We start from the raw sequence: 18,608 nt of genomic DNA, 5'->3' as shown, positions 1-18,608 counted from the left end.
CCTTGGAGTACAGGCAGGAAGTGCCATGTGTTAAGAGAATGCCAATGACGAGTCGTGGGGATAGAGGGACTTTGCAAAACACAAAGATCAGTGGTGAGGGACTGGAGTGATAGCACACCTTGCACGCGGCTGACCTAGGTTCAATTTCCAGCATCCCATATGGTCCCCCGAGCACCGCCAGGAGTAATTCCTGAGTGCACAGCCAGGAGTAACCCCTGTACATCGCCAGGCGTGACCCAAAAAGAAAAAAAAAGGTCAGTGGCAGAGAGGAGCCCCTCTGATGGGGATGCCCCGGGTGCAGTTCAAACACAGATACTGAGAGGGTATCATGTTTGTTCCTTTACCTACTTTCAGCACACTGTTCCTATCCAGAGTGATCATCTCCAACTGTCTTTATCATAATGGTCCCTTCTCAATCCCAATTGCCTTCTTCCCAGCACTTGAGGCAGGCTTCTGACCATGGACTAATCCTCCTGGCCCTTGTTTCTATTGTCCTTGGGTGTGAATCTCATAGTATGTGTTTTTTATATTCCACACATGAGTGCAATAATTCTGTCTGTCCCTCTCCTTCTGTCTCATTTCGCTCAGCATGATTGAATGGACTCTCCGTGTCCATCCATTTATAAGCGAATTTCACAACTTTTTTTTTTTTTTTTTTTGCTTTTTGGGTCACACCTGGCAATGCTCAGGAGTTACTCCTGGCTCTGCACTCAGGAATTACTCCTAGTGGTGCTTGGGGGACCACATGGGATGCCGGGAATTGAACTCTGGTTGGCTGCGTGCAAGGCAAACGACCTGCCCACTGTACTATCGCTTCGGCTTACAACTTCATTTTTCCTAACTGCTGCATAGTATTCCGTTGGGGAGACATCACAGGTGCAATTCAATAAATTCTCAACAAGCTCCTCCAATCGCGCCCCCCATGTCCCCCAAAATTATTGCTGCCTGTGCCCAGGCTTAGAGGATCAGCCACCCGCCTGCGTGTGTACTGGCAGCCACGAGTACCACCAAGGGGCCTCAGATGTCCCCGCCCCAAAGCAGTGGAATGTTTCACCTTTTGTTCCTAATTTCTTGCCTGTCTGCTAGCTCTGCACACCTACCATGGCGGGGACTCCTGGCGTCTACGGCCTCCCCAGGCTCAGGGCTCTGTTCTGTGTGCCAATGTTCTCCTGGAAAAGGCACCGGCATACTATCCTGCGGAAGTGATGCAGCCCCAGGCGCCCAGCCCCTTCATCATTGAAGGTCTCCCACCAACTGCTCCCCGGGCCCACCATTAGCTGTGCTAGTGCATCTCACACTCTGCCCTCTCGGGTGGAGCCCTATCTGCCACCCCTGTGGGCGTGTGGGTTGGTGATGATGAGTGGAGTGCCAGCTCACTCTTCCATGGCCTCGCGGGTTCCAGGTAACTGCAGCCCTCTCTCCACCACAGCTGTACTCAACTCCCACCATGGACGGTCCTTCTCGGGCTTCTTTCCAACTCACCGTCTTCTGGGTTGTCTTGTCTTGTTCCTACCGGAACTAGAATCGCCCAGGGCGTTTAGACACACTGAGGGTTTCAGGGTAGAGGGGGCCACAACCAAGTTGACCTTGGTATTGACCTTGGTGTGCCCATCCTTGTCACATTCCTACAGTGCATCCTCAAGGAAGACTTCCAGTCCAGTTGGAGGGGTCCACTCTCCCACCCCTTTTCCCTGAGACTTCCTTGGGATACCCCCTAGGAGCTGCCAGCCCACGCTGGGCCCCCAAGCTATTCAGAGGCTTCTGGGGCATGACGTTGCTGTGTGCTTGTTCAACCTGGGCACCAGGTTGCTTCATTGGCCGGTGCCCCTCACCCTTGGGCCCCTCTCCCCCACCCCCACCCCATGGCTGATCCTTTGCTGTGGAGCCCGTTGGTAACATCAAATATTACCAGGCCGTTAGGTACAAAATACTCATGTATTTATGAATTCATGACCAAATTAAATATGAAACCTTATATAAAAAGAGGTGTGGTTTGTTCCTCCCCATCCACAGCAGCTTCTGGCGAGCACAGGGCGGGTCCTGCTGTGTGCCTCGCTCTATCCTGTCCTTCTGGAAGCCTCAGGCTTGCTCTGCAGGGCGGGCCCCCTGCCCCGCCGTTAGCTCTGAACTCCCCAGAGCCAGGTTCCCCGAGGGGATGGGTAGTTGGGGGGCTGGACTCTAGCGTGCCCTGGCCCCCCCGGGGAACAGGGGCTCCTGCCCTCTCCAGAGTCCGCTGGGCTCCCATCTGGTGTCGGCTGGCTCCGGCAGCGTCTTCGGGGAAGGGGCAGTGGGTCCCTGAGGGGCAAACTGGCCTTAGGCGCGGGGTCGTTCGGGGATCCCCTGTCCTGCCGCGTGGCCAGCCTGCCTTTCTGCATCAGCCACGTCAGGCTTCTCCGCCAAGGACAGCGTTCCCTCCCCCGCGGTCTCTAGGTCCTGGCTCCCCTCCCACTAGGGTCCCTGGGGCACCTGCAGCACACTGGCGCTCCCCAACTCTGCCCCCTGCCCCTTGGTCAGGGTGCTGAGCTGCACCACTGCCCACAGTACTGGGCTTCATAATCCACGCCCCGGAGGAGGCCACCAGCCAGCAGGGGGCAGCAGGAAGCCGGCTGCCCAGCTAGCCCTTCCGGCTGGGCCTTCCCCTAAGGTGAGCTTGAGCCAGACCCCACGGGGCCTGCCCTTCGGCTGCTGATGGGGGCTTCACCTTAAAACATTCTCTGTCTTGGTGTGGGCACCACTAGATTGCTGCCAAGATTTCCTGTCTCTGGCTTGGCTCCATCCCAGTCCTAAAGCCAAACTTGGGGTGGTCCCCACTTACAGCAGCTTTCTGAGGTGTGGGGACAGTGGGGCTCTGAGCTCAGGACCTCGATGCCGCCCTGCCCCACCCCCACCCCCAGGGACTTGGTCTCTTCAATCTAGAGGTGGTGGTGGCGGTGGTGGGGGGGGGGGGAGGGATATGGAAGGTAGATTGGGTTGAAAAATGGAGAGAGGGTTCATTATGACCCACTGTGCCCTGTTGGCGTTGCATGTTGATCCAATCTGCAACCCCCACCCACCAACCCCCCACCTGATTCTCATCCCTCGGTCCTAACCTGGGCTGTGCTCCCAGCTGGTGCTCCCTGCTTCCCTCCTTTCCTTTCCTTCTAGCCCCGCCTGCCTGAGGCCACATCCTCTGAACCCCACGACGTCCCCTCCTGAGCCTGACCTGCTCAACAGCCACAGACTACGGCCCCCCTCTGAGGGGTGCGAGCAAGGGTCCCATCCCCGAGAGCCCCCCCCAACCCCCTCTCACCCCTCCCAAGCCTCGACCACAGCACGGCGGGCAAAGCCGGGCAGCAGGTGACCGAGCCCCAGTGGGCGAAGCTGGCACAGACGGTGGCAACCTCACCTTCCCCTTCTCTCCATGGGGGTCCCTCAGCTTTAAGAAGATGTGCGCCACAAGGGGGTGGGGGGAGGGGCTCCTCCAGTTTCCTCCTGGGAGGGGACGAGGAGAGGGGGAGAGTCTCTGCAGTGGTAGTGTTGTTGTTGATCGGGGGTTTGGGTTTTGTGTTTTGTGTTTTTTTGCTACTCGTACCCCACGCCTAAGAAGCCATGCTAAGCTCCAGCCCCGCACCCCCGCCGGCCTCGCCCCTGCTCCGCCTTGAGCTCCCATCCGAGTCGGTGCAAGAGGAGAGATGCGTTTCCGTGGCACGGAGAGGCCCGACCATCTCCCAGCTTCCTCAGGCCTGGGTGCCCTCCGTCGGGTGGGCAGACAGAGGGCAGTGGGGGCCGCTCTCTTAACGGTTTCCTCTCTGCCCTGACTCTTGCGTGCGGAGCAGGACTCAGTCTGGGGAGGAGGCTCCCCTCCGCGACTCCCCAACCCAGAGGCTCAGCGCCACCGCCAGCGGCCACCCGGCCCGGCTCTGGGACTGGGGACCCCTGAAGGGGTCTCTCTGCACCGCGGGGCCCCGTCCCCTCTCGCCCTGGCCGGCAAGACCCGCTCTGCCCTCAGGGTCCTGGTTCCGTGGGTCCCCCTCGTCCCTGGAAGAGGTGAGGGTGATGCAGAGGGGCAGAGGGGCAGGGGCCAGGTGGGGGAGGGGACAATGGCAGCGGGGTCCCAGGCCGGGGGGCTCTCAGACCACAGCCGAGGAGGACGAGGGGGACGATGAGGAGGCAGCAGAGGAGGAGGGCGCCGAGGGATTGTTCCAGAAGAGCCAGCGCCGCTTGGGCAGCCGCTTCAGGTGCAGATAGTCCTCCTTCTCCCGCTCCTTGCGGGCGCGCTGGTAGTGGTCCTCCTCCTTCAGGTACCACACGGGCGGCCACCGGTGCTTCTCGAAATACTCCTGGTTCTCTGCAGCGAGCACAGCAGGTCTTGGTTAGACAATGGGCTGCTGGGAAATCGGTCTGGGGGGGGGGGGGAACCCTCCACCCCAACTGCCCTAGGGGCTGCTGGGGTCTTCAGTCCAGCAAGAAGCCAATGCCTGCCAGGGAGCTGAACCCCTGCCCGCAGCCACCCACAAAGGCAGTCCACTGCGCGGGCAGGACAAAGGCACCGCCGGAGAGAGGCCTGGTGTGTGCTGGAGGAGAGAGAGGCAGCAGCAGGCGGCGGGGAGAAGTCGGGGTGCAGAGCCATGGGCAGCTGGCGAGAGGAGAAGGCTCTGGGCGAGCTGAGGTGTGGGGTGGGGGGCCGCAGGAAGGTCAGGGATGGAGGCCTGGGCCCAGAGGATTGCACTCAGGTGGAGGGCGGGGGCAGGAAGGACCAGGGCACTCGGGGACCAGGGAAAACCAGCAGGGCTGTCACCACGGAGGATGGGGTACAGAGTGGGAGCACGTGCCCGCTGGGGTGGCCAACCCAGAAGATGAGGAAGGTCCTGGCGGGTGAGGACCTCAAGGACACCTGGGGGCAGGGTTTAGGGAGGCCTGTGGAACTCCTCTGTGCCCATCACCCTGGTACCCAACACACTAAAACAGGGGTCGCCGGGCCCGTCAGAGGGTACTTCTCCTGGGCTGGTAGTGCCAGGATCGTGTCCAGCCAAGGTCATCACAAAGCATTTCCGTATTTCTTTTCTCGATGTGCATGGGGTCACGATAGACAATGCATTCTCTCCTGTGGGGTCCTAACCAGCTCGAGCCCAACACCCCGCCCAGGACCTGGGGAACACAGACCCCAGAGCGGCCCCAGCTGCTCAGGATGGGAAGAGTCGGCAGGGAGCCTCGGCAGCTGCTCCCCACTCCCAAGGAAACTCAGGCCTCCACCAAGGGTCCTGGGTCTCACACACACACACACACACACACACACACACACACTAGTCCCCCGGAGCCAGGCGATGTCCGCAAGAGGCTCACCTGGGGACATGGCCTTCATGTCTCGGGGGAATTTGCGGCACACGTTGTTGTAGTTGGTGCAGATGTGGTGGAGACACCAGTCAGCCAGCTGGTACGCGCAGTGGAACTGGGGGAGGGGGAGCGGAAGGGGCTTGTGACTGGGACGTCGTGTCCCTCCCCCTCTCTCCTGCCTACACCACCCCCATTCTCGGGTCTCCTTTTCCTCCCCTGGCCGCCGCCCCCATACCCAGGCTGCTATTGGGGTGCCCAAAGCGGACACAGATTTGGTCCTTTTCACAAATTTCCACGGTGAACTTCTGCGCTCCCACAGGCTGAGGAGCTGCATTCGACTTTATGTTGGTAAAGAAGCAGGTGGACCTCACAGATGAAAGTGCCCAATGTCCTTTAAATGACAGCAGCCTTCCCTCCCCCTGCCCTGTGGCTGCTGCAAATGCCCAGCGAGGCAGTGGGCATGGCCCCTGCCCCACCCACAAGGGTTTCCTCTCTGCCCTACTGCCCAGCCCTTTGCCAACGCTGCCTGTGGACACGGCCCAGCACGGACTCAGATGAATCTCTCTGCTCTCTTACCTGAGCCAGTTCCAGGAACACCAGGACGTCCCCATCAATGTCCACCATCATCTGAGTCGCTTCCATCAGCCCCGTCACCGTGTACTGCTCTGTGACACACACACACACAGCCCGGAGGCAGTTGAGGAAGCGTGCAAGCAGACCACAGGCAGGCAGGGACTCGCAAGGAAAAGCCCCGGGCTTTCTTCCCTCTGAGAAGCCCATGCTCACTCTCTGTCTGTCTGTCTGTCTCTCTCTGTGTCTGTCTGTCTGTCTCTCTATGTCTCTCTCTTGTTTTTTGCGTGTTTTTTTTTTCTTTTGGTCACACCTGGCTCAGAGGTTACTCCTAGCTTTGCACTCAGAAATTACTCCTGGCGGTGCTTGGGGACCCATGGGGGATACGAGGAATCAAATTCAGGTTTGCCACATGCAAGGCAAACGCCCTCCCCACTGTCTTATTTTGTTCCAGCCCCCCATGTTCTCTCTTGAGCATTTATTTCTCTCCAGCCCCCCATGTTCTCTCTTGGGCGTATATTTCTCTCTTACATTTCTCTAAGCAAGTTGCTTTGGATGAAACTATTTTGCTTCACTATCAAGGAAAGGCCATGGGAAGCTGCAGGTATCTACCAGTGAGGAAACTGGCTTCCGAGCAGCGCTTTCCCAGTGGAGTGGAAAAGTGAGAGGTGGGAAGTGAGGGAGGATTGTCCAGTCATCTAAGAGGAATTTTTCAAGCCTCCTATAAGTTCTACCAAGGAACCTGACGGACTCATGGTGAAGTCCCAGCGGGCTGGGCTGTGAGACAGCCAGGAGCAGGAGTCATGTCTCGGTGTGCTAGGAGTGGCCAACTACCACTATGGATTAAACCTACTGGTTTGGAATGACAAATTTTATATATCATATTTGGAGCCAGAGTCAAAGTACAGTGGGTAAGGCACTTGCCTAACACACGGCTGACCTAGGTTTTGACCCCCAGCAACCCATATAGTCCCCTGAGCTTGCCAGGAGTAAGCCCTGAGCACTGCTGGATGTGGCTCAAAACCAAAGAAACCGAAACAAAAGGAAAAAAAGCAGACAATTCTTCTTGGTGAAACACATGAACCTCTGACATTATCTATTCCAAGAAAGTTGAATGTGGATCAGATCTAGCCTTCGGAACCAACAATCGGCTTACTGGAGCTATGATGTACTACAGAAATGCCAGTAGCAAAATCTTAGTTGTGGACAACTCCGCCAAAGGACAAACTACAGTAGCTTTTGTTGCTAATTAGCTGTGGGGCTGCCTTGAGAGGTTCTCAGGAGCTAGGATTACCCCTGACAGCATTCATGGGCCCACAGGGCCCCTCTGGGTGATGCTAGGGGGTGGGGGTATATGAGGTGCTGGAGATCAACCCAGGCCTTTAACACTTGAGCTACAGCTCTTGTTCCCAAATTTCCAGTGGGTTTTCCCCAATATAATGCATATTTTTTAATATTTTAAAAGAAACTGAAAAAAAAAGCATGTAAAGGGGAAAAAAGGAAAACCATGTTCTAGTGATTAAATATACACATTTGCCAGATAAAACAACAAAGATGAGTAAAGAAGTGAGGTCCTAAGAGGTACCCTTAAAAAAGAAAAGGATAACAGGCAAGGGTTCCCTGCCAAGGAAGGAGAGCGAATGGTTAGACGGGACAGCCGGTGGCACTGGGCTGAGCCTGTGAGAGTCTAGCCCCTCATGGGAGAACGTTACCCAGAATAACCTGCTAAGCTCAACCCGTTCCATGAATCTGTGTCACACTTAACATGGAAACAGTCTTCATGTGGGGGGTGGGGGGCAGAGAGATGGGCTAGGCACACGCTTCGCACGAGGTCGTCTGGGTCTGAGCCCTGCATAGTTCTCTGAGTGATACCAGAACTGTCTGTGGAGCACAGAACAGGGAGTAGTCCCTGAGCACCAGTAGGCGGGGGCCCCAAACCCAAAACATTAGATTTAATGAAGTTGTTTTATGTTTGAGTCAATGACTTCATAGAAAGCCGAACAGGGCTGGAGGGCATCAGATACTCCAGCCAAACTTCTCAGCAACTTCTGCTCACTTGCAGCAACACTCATGCACCGCCCTTCCTGCAGGATTTCCAAGGAGGACGGACCCACCCTGGGAGAAACCATTCCACCCGGGGCTGGCGGGCCCATCTGTGCAGCCGTGCAGCTTAATATTTCTAATGGCCTCTACTGGAAAACTGCCTATGTGTGCTTACCTAGTCAGCTAGATTCTGCCATCATGTCATGATGCCACAAAGTAATAAAAAACATCTTTATACAGTTTTTTTTTTAATTTTTCAGTCTTTCTAAAATTGAAACACTTGGTTCAAGAGTCTGAACCGGGGCTGGAGCAATAGCACAGCGGGTAGGGTATTTGCCTTGCACACAGCTGACCTGGGTTCAATTCCCAGCATGCCATATGGTCCCCCGAACACCGCCAGGAGTGATTCCTGAGTGCATGAGCCAGGAGTAACCTCTGTGCATCATCGGGTGTGACCCAAAAAGAAAAAAAAAGAGTGTGGACCATCGTACATGCCCAGGGAGGGCCTGTCTCTTCATCCCTGCCCTCAAGTCCTCTGTGCGCCCAGCTGGGGTCCCCGACCCCTCCGTCGCCTGACGCTGAATATCCCAGATCTGATCAATGACTCTGCCTTCTCACTGCATATGACAAAGGCCCCGCTTTAAAACTCATTTCTCCTCAGAGATTACTGTTTCCCTCCATCTGAATCACCCCTGATACTGACTCCTTCCTGAGACCCTGACTCAGTACCGGAAACCTTCTGCCTCCGGTTAAAGAACATGAACCTGAATACCAGCCTCAAGACAGGCTCTGACAGCAACACCTCCCCACGCCAGCTGCCAACACCAATGGGAGCACCCCTTCATCTGCAGGGCCCCTTCCCCAGCCTCCTGCCACCCCCTCTTCCCACCAGCCTGCCCTCCTTCCAACTCCCCAATCCCAAGAACCCTGGAATCGGCTCAGTTCTCACAATCTTTTCAAAGAATTGAGAGTGGCAGGTGAATATTTGTTTTTCTGTTTCTGGAAGAAAAAAAGAAAGCAAAGCTGAAGGTGGAAGAGGAAGATGAGGAGGTGGGCAAAAAGAGAAGAAGAGAAGCAGAAGCCAAGGGCACAGGGATTGTGTTCTCCGGCTTTGAGTCCTCAGCAAGGAAGAGGCCATGCAGACTGAGCACCTCTCTCTCACATTGCTTGGAGATTCCCTTGGTGGGGGAGGGGCTGGAACCCCTCCAGGAGAGCCTCTCCCTGACACCTCACCCGAGTCCTCAGCCCAGCCTGGCGTGTACCAGCATGCCTCACTCTCTGTCAGCTTGGTCCCTGGCTGCTGGCAACCTGTCCCACAGGAGCAGGGCGGAGAAGCTCTCTCTCCCCTCCTGGGGTTCCCTGCCTTCCGCGGGGAGGCCCCTGAGTGCCCTGGTTACTTACCTGTGAGGGCAACCAGGTGTGGCAGGCAGAGGCGGTTGGCCAGGATGATGAGCTTCATGTCATCCAGGTCGGGGCTGGAGGTGAACATGCCCGTGTAGAGGTACTCCAGCACCGCCCTCATGCAGCTCTTGCTCGTGTAAGGAAACACAACCTGTGTGGGGGGGGATGGGGAGGTGCATACGGTGAGGTTCCCCCCAACCCCACCCAGGACGGGTCACTCAGTTCTGAGAAACCCCACAGTCATCCCACTCAGACAGGTCACCCTGCCCCTGCCCCAGAGACCCCCACAGCTGTCTCCCCAGGAGACACGGGGCCCCGTCAGCTGTAACAAGAGGCCCTGGCTGCTCTCCACACCATTTGGAAGCCCTTGTGGGCCGAAGGACGCTTGACGAGTCTTTTCAGTTTCTAAGACCTCCCCGGGCCCCTTGGGTCCTGAGGAAGCCGCGAGAGCGGGATGGAGGCCGATCAAAGCCAACACCCGCCGCTTCTCTCTGACTGCCCGGAGTCACTGCTTTGGGCCCATGGGATCTCCTCCGAGCCGTGCCGCAACCGAAACTGCCTTCTCATCAGACGCGAGTCTCCCCGTGCCGCCCTGGGAATCGGCCGGAGCTCTTCTCAGGCTGGCTTCCGCGGAGCTGAGCCGGGCTGAGAAGCAATGGCCCGTGGAGCTTCGGGAATTCCTCTCCACGAGGCCCGTCCCCATCCTGATCCCGAGACTGTGACAATCAGGAGGCACTCAAATCCCAGGCCTGGGCCTTGGCCAGTGTTGGGCTCCTCATTCCTCCCCTGAAGCCCTGCAAGTCCCAATCTGCTGTCCCCTGACATCAGGCCACCCTGCCTGATGTCCACTTTCTCACTTAAGTCCCAAGTGTGTGTTTCCCAAAGGGAGTGGCACAGAAGGAGGCACCTGGCAGAAGGGAAAACTCCCCGTCCCCACCTAAATCAGCAGCCACTTAGAGAATGGGCCCATGACCTTCGGAGGTGGAGGAGGCCCACAGTCCCATGGGACGGTGAGAGCTCTCTGGGAGTTTCAGAGAGAAGCCACCACGCGCCGTGGCCAAGGCTCAGAGACGGGCGTGGAGCAAAGAGACTTCGGAGAACGTTTTCCAGCACAACATATTCCGAGCTCCCTCCCACAGCCCCGAGGAGGTGTTCACTGTGAAAGGAGCCAAACTGGAGGGGCACTGCCTAGAGAGAATGGGCCCTGGGGGGCCTTTCCTCGCTCCCTGTTTGTACTTTGCTGCTTTGACACAAGTGGAAGGCTTTGCTGATCCTGCAGGGCCTGCCCCTCCCAGGCCCAGGCAGTTCCTAGGTTGTAAAGCATCATCACTGTTGCAGCTCATCTGCAGCCCACAGCCCACAGTTCACCACCACCTGTCTCTGCTCCCCTCCCCCCAGCTGGGCCAAGGGCCACACAACTGGGCCCTCTGGCCTGAGTCTGCTGGGCTCACTCAGCCAGCCCACCTTAAGCCTGCTTTGCTCTTTCCTTCCAGGGAACCTGCCCACAGGTATCCTGCACTTAGGGCCTCCCGCTCCCCACATCCCCACGGCTTCCCGCCCACCCCCTGGGCCTCTTCCGATCTACTCAGTTTCTCCCAAAATCCTTCCATTTATGCATGTGATTGGGCCGCGTTGGGGACAACTGCGTCTCCTCTCACTGTTGGCTGCATGTACAGGGTGCAAGGTGGAGAGCCAAGGAATCAGCAGTCTCGAGTTCAAGCTCTAAACTCCCCTTTCTACTCACACAACCCTGGGGACGCCAAGTAGCATGACAGGGCCTTGCTTTTCTGGCAAAAAAGTGAGACCACCCTGCTGCGTAGGCGCTTGGCCTGAGATGGCTGGCGAGAACATACCAGAAACGTTTTCTAAATGATGGAGGTAAGTCGTTCCCAGAATCCCTTTACCTAGAAAATGGTGCAGGGCTCTGGGAACCACCTCCCCGACTTCTCCCGGTGCTATCACCCAGGGTTAACGCGGCCAGGTAGTGGTGGTACGTGCCTCCCCCTCCGAGCCTTACCTCCCGAGTGGAACTCTCCACAAACGGCCCTCCGAACATGGCAGCCATCCAGTCACAGCTGGAAATCAATAGGGGCTTGTGGGCGCTGATGGTGCCGTCGTCCAGGATGAAGGTGACATCTGTCGGGGAGGAGGAGATGTACCGCATGAGGACATGGGTGGGTAGCAATGGGACTGCGAGCCCAGGGCAAGAAGCTACAATCAGAACAAAGCCCCCTTTTCTGAAGCCATGAGCTGCGGTGGTCACAGCAGCTCAGCTCTCAAGTATGAGACCCAGGGTCTTGGAAACTGAGCCACCCCATCACTGGGACACACAGCTGAAACATCTGGGAACCGCCATCAGGTGGATGCAGACCTCCACCTGCGGGAACGCCCCTGCCATCCGGCCCCGGGGAGCAGAGGAGCCCCCAGCAGGATTAGTTCCGACGAGCTCTCTCTACCTGAGAAGGTGCCCTTTGCCAAGCACTCTTTCACCCGGTTGGTCCGGCGGACGTGGAAGGCCTTGGTGATCTCCTGGTTCATGAAGGCCTCGTTGTTGAGGATGTTGGCGACCATCATGCGCAGGTCAAAGACCTCGAGCAGCTCCGCGATGTGTGCAATGTGCATGAGGTCCCGCTCCTTCTCGTCCAGCTCGCCCGTGTACAGGTACTTCAGAACAGCCCGGAAGGGCCCCGGCTGGATGGAGCTGTCCATTTTGACCACCACCATCAGCCGGGACTTGTAGGTCAGAGGGTCTTCCGCCATCTCCTCCTGGATGCTCACGAAAGCGCGGCTCCAGGAAGACAGCACTCGGGCCCGGCCTGGCAGGTACCCTGTCCCGTTGCCCCGTAAGATGCCGTCGCTGGTCGAGGCCCGGAGCCCAGCAGGCCCGGAGCCCCCACCCTCGTCCACACTCTCGCACACGTCGAAGCTGGCGGCCCGAAGCAGAAAGTCCCGCCCGTGGTGGTGGTGGTGATGGTGGTGGTGATCAGGGTGACCCCGGGGGTCCTCTGGGCGGGGGCCCCCGGGCGCTGAGGGGCCTCCCAGCTCCCCCTCACTCAGGTCCATGAGGAACAGGTCGTAGAATTTGGAGGAGGAGGTGGAGAGGTAGATCTTGTGGGCAAAGATGCGCACCCGCTCCTGCAGCACCAGGATGACGTCCGCGCACAGCGGATCCTCCAGGAGGTGGGCGGGGCACTCCTCGCTGCTGGAGGGGGCGGCGGGCACCACGATGATGGGGGGTGGCGGCTTGGGGGGCAGGAAGGGCGCCTGCAGCAGGGGCCGCTGCACGTTGCGCAGGTGAGACTTCCAGAACTGCAGGTGGCGGCGGGAGATGAGCGCTGCCCGGATGGCATTGTCAAAGACGTCCTTGATGCCAAACTGGGCCACCACACTGGTCTCATAGTAGGGGATGCCCAACTCCTTGGCCACCTCCCGGCCCTTCTCAGGGGGAAGGATCTCATTCGGCTTGATGGGCCTGTAGGTGAAAGGAAGGAAACCCAACTCATGTCGGTGGTAAAGGGTGGACGGTGGGCGCAGGCCAGAGGGACTCTGTTCAGGATCCGTGTCTTGCCCTGCTCTTAGTCACTAAATTTCTCCCCTTTCTCCCCTGTCTGCTCACATCCTACCAGTCCAATGGTCCACCTCCAATCCCCATTTTTTCTGGGAGGCCTTCTGTATTCTCCAGGTCCACGATCTCCCTGCTCCCAGCAGTGGTAGCTCTAACGATCATGCTGGCAATTATTACACAAGGTCCCACATTCGTTTTTTAACACAGTTACAAATTTGTCACATATTCTCATACAGTTCACCTCCCGCACCTTCCCACAAAGACAACTTCCTCTTCTCCTCAATCCTGTGCTCAATCCTGCATTACCCACATAGCATGTAATAGATGGAAGGATGGAAGGATGGAAGGATGGAAGGATGGAAGGATGGATGGATGGATGGATGGATGGACGAACAAATGGATGGATACATGAGGGGAATGTACGCACAGGAAGATGGAAGAAAGATGGATAGATGCGTGATTGGATAAATAGATGGATAGACATATGGATGAGTGAATAAATGGACAGATGGAGAGACAGATGGGTGGGCAGATGAGTGGAAGGAAAGATAGATGGATAGATGGGTGGGTGGGTGGGTGGACGGATAGACAGAGACAGATGGACATACATATAAATGGACAGGTAACTGGATGAATGGATGGACATGGATGAGTGGGTGAATGGATGGACAGATAAGCAGATGGGTGGGTAGAGGGAACGATAGGTCGTAGAACCCAACCACATAGATGGGTAGGTGGACGGAATGAAAAATAAATGGATAGATGGATGGATAGATGGTGGATAGATGAGTGGTTGGACGAATGGTGTGGATACACATTCTTTTGGTTCCTTATGTTGGCTGCTGCAAATAGAAAGGCATATGGCTCAGTAGGAGTCTCAGGGCAAAGCAGAGAGCCATGGAGATACACCCCCACACTCCCCCTGGCTTCCTCCTTCCCCTCCCTGGGCACCAGCTCCCCTACCTAGCCAAGGGTCTCCTGGCCCTGTTGACAGCTTCCAGGTCCGCATAGCGCAGGTCCAGCTGGCAGCCTACTAAAATGACAGGAGCGCGGGGACAGAAGTGCTTGATTTCTGGGTACCACATGGTCTTGACATGGTGGAGGGAATTGGGGTTGGCAATGGAGAAGCACAGAACCACCACATCTGACCTGGGGGTAGGACAGGAAGATTAGGGGCAGAGAAAGCAAGGTTCCCACCCCTGGAATGAAGAAGAATGCGCATGACCCTCACCCCTACACTCGTGTTCCACATCGAGTCACCTGCATCTGCCCGTGTGACTTACACAGCATCATAACAGCTCCTCGAATTTAGCATCTTAGAGCTTTCAACGGCCCTTGTTTTGACCTCATGGCTATCTTGTGAGTTAGAAATTACCATTTTTGCCACCTCATAGCTAAGAAAAAACATCTCAGAACAGTCTTCTAATTGGTCTGAAATCACAGAGCTAGGAAGTGGCAGGGCTGGGGTTCAACCCAGCATCCTGTCTGCAAGCCTGGGCTCTTTCCCCGCCCCGTGCTGCTCTCGTAGGAGGCTGCTGACTCTGTTCTCCACTCCTGCCTTCCTGCTCCAATTTCACAGGCGCCCAATCTTCGTGAAAGCAGCCAAACCCCAGGCCCGGCCTTGCAGGCCTCCAGAGTCCTTCCCTACCTCCCGTAAGCAAAGCGACGGTCTTTGTGGTGGTCTCCAAAGGTGTCCCAGAGGCGGAGGGAGACACTGACATCATCTACCACATCCCGAGATCGTTCCAGCACCTGTGTGTTGGGGCGGGGGGGACGTGGATAGGGAGACAGGGATTGGGTGAGGAGTCAGGACAACAGAACTTAGGATACCTATGAGTGAACATACGGCAGTGCCGGCCCAGTGACTGGAGGGCCAGAGCTAGTGGCGTCTCCGGGACCACCGTGATCCGGCGTAGTCCCTGTAGATGCAGGAGCCAGGGCAGCAGGCTGTGAGGGCAGGCTGGTGGGGGCGCACGGACCCTCTGAGGGAGCTACCGCTGAGCCTCTGGCAGTTTCTTGCTCTCAGCTCTCCACCTCCCATAGCCTTTCTCCCCCGACCCCACCATTCCTGAGGTCAGGAGTATAGAATATGCTGGACCCCAGTCCAGGTCAGGCCCCAGGCTGCGGGACCATCATGCCAAGCCTAAGCCACCTAAGGTCACTCTCCTGGGGTGGCCTCAGCATCATTAACTTCTGACCTCTGTCAGGTCAGCTCCTTCCTCCTCAGTCACCCCATCTCACCCCACCTCTAGGGAGCTTCCAGGAACTCAGCAGGGAGGCCCACGTTTTGGTGACATGGGGCAAGGGCTTGGGAAGGACCCCAGAGCATGGCATGCCCCCCACTCCCAATCTCGCGCCCTTGTACTTTACCTCTTGGCACACCCGGTACTGGTCGATGGCCCACACCGTGGGCACATGAGTGGCGAGCAGCTGGTACTGAGTGAGGGTGGCATTGCAGGCCCGGGCACAGATGAGCCTGGTCTTCCCCACAGCGTTGTCCCCCACCACCACGCACTTGATGGTCTCTACGTTTGGCCTTTCATAATCCATGTCAGAATCCATTAATCGGAACCTGCGGGAGAGGAGAAACGGCGGAGGTGGCGCCCGCGCCCGTACCGCACAATCCCGGCCCCGGCCAGCCCCACTCCTGGGCAGGGAACCCGCCTCCAAGCACTGACGCCACGGGGACGGGAAAGGAGCGGCCACTCTCTGCAACTTTCTGGGCAATAACTGAGCAAGGTCCCGCTTCAGCTGAGAGAAGCCGGAGCCCGCTCAGGCTGAGGAGCACTCCCCCAGGAGTATTTGTCTTCCTCCTGGTTTCACCATCCTCCAACGGGGCGTGTGAGAGGCCAGGCAGGCCTGCGCTCTGGACCCGGCTCCTCGAAAGAGGAGAATCTGAGGGGAAACTCATTCATCCCGCTCGCTCGCTCGCTGCCTCCTCCCAGCACAGGGTGAAGGCGGCGGCAAACAGCTGAGAGCTGCAGAGTCGCCCAGGGCGAGGTCCCACCCCTTCCCGGCATGCCTGAGGGCTGGGTCACTTTAAAATTTAATGGACCTGTGGGAGCTGGGGGCAGCTCTCTTGGCCGCCCCCTTGGCTTTGCTCTTCCTGATGGGGAATTTCCAAGCCGTAGCCCGCTTTCACCCCCTGTAGCCTGCTTTCACCTCCCGTAGCCTGCTTTCACTCCCGTAGCCTGCTTTCATCCCCGCAGTCCCTAGCCCCTTTATGGAGGTGCCAAGCCTTCTGTTTTTGTCTCTGGGCTGGGGAAGCATCCTAAGGCAGGGCACGGTCCTCCCCTCTCCTGTGCCAGGCCTGTGTGCCCAGAGGCAGACCCAGTTTGGAGATGGGACTGGGGATGACCAACGCCTGAGCAGGGGCCTCCCACGGCCGCCCGTGGCTCTTCCCACCCGCCACCCAGGATGCCCTCTGAGCCTTCAGCTGCAGGGGGAGCCAATTGTAGCCCCCTTGGCTCTGCCCATTCCTGCAAGAAGAGGGTTTAGGCGCCAGCCCCCCACACATACAAGGTGTCACCAAGCTCTGGTCATGAAACAGCAAGAGGAACACAAGGGTCAGGCACTGAAACCTGAGTTTCTGGGTAAATTCCTGCCTCAGTTTGCTTTATTTTATTTTATTTTTTTTTTGCATGGGACAGAGGAAGTGGTTTGTCCACCCACAGAGAGGAATGGCTCAAACGCACAAACAGAAGGCCCTTCCGTGGTCAAAATGTCACGTCAGTGTTCAAAAAGCTGTTGCCAGGAGGAGGCCTCAGCTTGAGGGGCTCTGGCTGGCAGCCCCCAGCTGGCATGTACCCACCTGGAAGGGATGAGAGGGAGAGGGGGGTCAAGGCAAGGTTAGCCAGAAAGCTGGTCGTGCCAGGGTTCCCGGGATGGCCACCGTTCACAATCCCTGTGCATCCCGCAATCGGCTCAGCGGGGCCACAGCAAGCAGGAGGCCCCACCCCGGGCTAGAGAAGGATGAGCACAGCGCCCCTACCCCCATCTGCACCCCAGGCTGCACCCAGGCAGCCCAAGGTCCAGGCCAGCAGAGCAGCTCCTTCCCGCTGGTGCTGTAACTGGATGCCCGCACGCAGGGATGCAGAGCTGAAATGCCCAAATAATGCTGGCAACTGGGGTTTGCCCGAGGGCGCGCATCTCAGCAGCCTGGACAAAAAGTAAGGCAAGGACTTTTCAATGAGATAAGCACCTTCTCTTTCTTGAAATTGTACCGGCTCTGGACCCTGCAAGAGTAGGGGGTCTCCAGGCAGGTCCCACCCCAAAGCTCCAGGGCAACTGTCGGCCTCCCTCCTTTCCCCCAGCCTCTAGCCCTCCCCTCTGCCCCTGTGGGCAGCCGGACTTTTAAGCGCCATCTTGGCTCCTCCCAGCTCGCTCATGGCAAGGGCCTGGGACTCCACTTTCACCGTCCAGGCCTCAGGTCGAGAAGCATTCCCACTGGGAGTTAACGTCTGGACTGGTGTTTCTGTTTCATCAACTGGAAGACAAATCCCATGGAAACCCCAATACCAATATGCATGTGTTAGAGAAGAAAGATGAAAACCCATGAGTCAGTAGAACTTCTTAAATTCTGACTCTAGTGGCGCATCAGTCTGAAGGTAGAAGTGGGGACGAGGAGTGTATGGAAGAGGGATGCTGGCGCCGAAATCAGCCTCGTGAAGGCAAGGACAAGGCCACGGCGTGAGCAGAGTCAGGCTGGCTCAGGATGAGTGAGTCTGACGAAGCCCACACAGATACCTAGGGTTTTTTTGTTTTGTTTTGTTTCTCTTTTTTTGCTTTTTGGGTCATACCCTGTGATGCTCAGGGGTTACTCCTGGCTTTGGACTCAGAAATTACCCCTGGTGGTGCTCGGGGGACCATATGGGATGCTGGGAATCGAACCTGGGTTGGCCGCGTGCAAGGCAAACACCCTACCCGCTGTGCTATTGCTCCTGCCCACCTAGGGTTAAGCAGAGCTCAGCTCCTCAACAAGTAGGGCAGCGATGAGCACTGTACTGTGAGTTTAGGCACGAGACCAGCAGGGCGGCACTGGGCCTGGTGCTTGTCAGGACTCCTCAATAGCCCCTGCAGTGTCCTTCCACATCCTCCCACTTCCTTTCATTTTTTTTTCTCATTTCCACCCTTGCTACCCCTGTCCCAACCGCCCGACTGGCAACCTTTATTGTCCTTTCTAGGTAAGGAATGATCGCTTCCTCCTCCGGGCATCAGTCTGCTTTCCGGAAAATGGGTATGAAGTCTTGGGAGGGAAAGTCTCCAAGACTTGGCGAGTTCGCGCCTACAGAGTCTGGGCAGAAAAAGGTGCTTGTCTTCTTATGTAATATGGTATTATATAATGCCAGATTACATATCTATATGTAATTATATCCCTCTTAAGATACAGACTGGCCCACTTGAGTCAGCAGAACTCTTAGTCGAAGCTGACCTGTCTGAAACCAGGTTCCTGCACTGAAAGCAGCGAGCTGATGCCAGCTGTAAGGTGATTTTTTTTGTTCTAGAACATTGCCAACTTTACTGGATCATTGTTCCTACTGGATGATCAAACCCACTCCCTGGGCTTCTCAACTTCCCTTTCGTCTGGCACTCCCCTTCAATGACTCTGAGCTTTTCTTCACAGTTGCCTCACCCTCCTGTCTGCTGAGCTCCTGACCAACCTCCATCCACTACAGCTTCTTGGCTACCCTGAGCTGTGTGTGTGTGTGGGGGGGGG

The 18,608-nt window shown here is 57.0% G+C and overlaps 1 protein-coding gene across 1 annotated transcript in view; it reads right to left on the bottom strand.

Moving 5' to 3' along the window:
* Nucleotides 1-3,322: 3,322 nt before the first annotated feature.
* RHOBTB2 (Rho related BTB domain containing 2) overlaps nt 3,323-18,608 on the bottom strand; it is a 16,954-nt gene continuing 1,668 nt past the window's right edge. The window contains exons 2-10 of the mRNA XM_056119012.1: nt 15,263-15,464; nt 14,541-14,644; nt 13,856-14,041; nt 11,784-12,799; nt 11,345-11,463; nt 9,328-9,478; nt 5,890-5,978; nt 5,323-5,428; nt 3,323-4,327 (exon numbers count right to left, since the gene is read on the bottom strand). Of these exons, the coding sequence (XP_055974987.1) occupies nt 4,110-4,327; nt 5,323-5,428; nt 5,890-5,978; nt 9,328-9,478; nt 11,345-11,463; nt 11,784-12,799; nt 13,856-14,041; nt 14,541-14,644; nt 15,263-15,454 (2,181 nt within the window). The 5' untranslated portion in view covers nt 15,455-15,464 and the 3' untranslated portion in view covers nt 3,323-4,109. The remainder of the gene's footprint in view (nt 4,328-5,322; nt 5,429-5,889; nt 5,979-9,327; nt 9,479-11,344; nt 11,464-11,783; nt 12,800-13,855; nt 14,042-14,540; nt 14,645-15,262; nt 15,465-18,608) is intronic.

Source organism: Sorex fumeus, unplaced genomic scaffold (assembly GCF_029834395.1).
Source record: "Sorex fumeus unplaced genomic scaffold, SorFum_2.1 ptg000039l, whole genome shotgun sequence".
In the NCBI taxonomy this organism is placed as follows: Eukaryota; Metazoa; Chordata; class Mammalia; order Eulipotyphla; family Soricidae; genus Sorex; species Sorex fumeus.
This window is presented reverse-complemented; position numbering and strand designations above follow the sequence as displayed.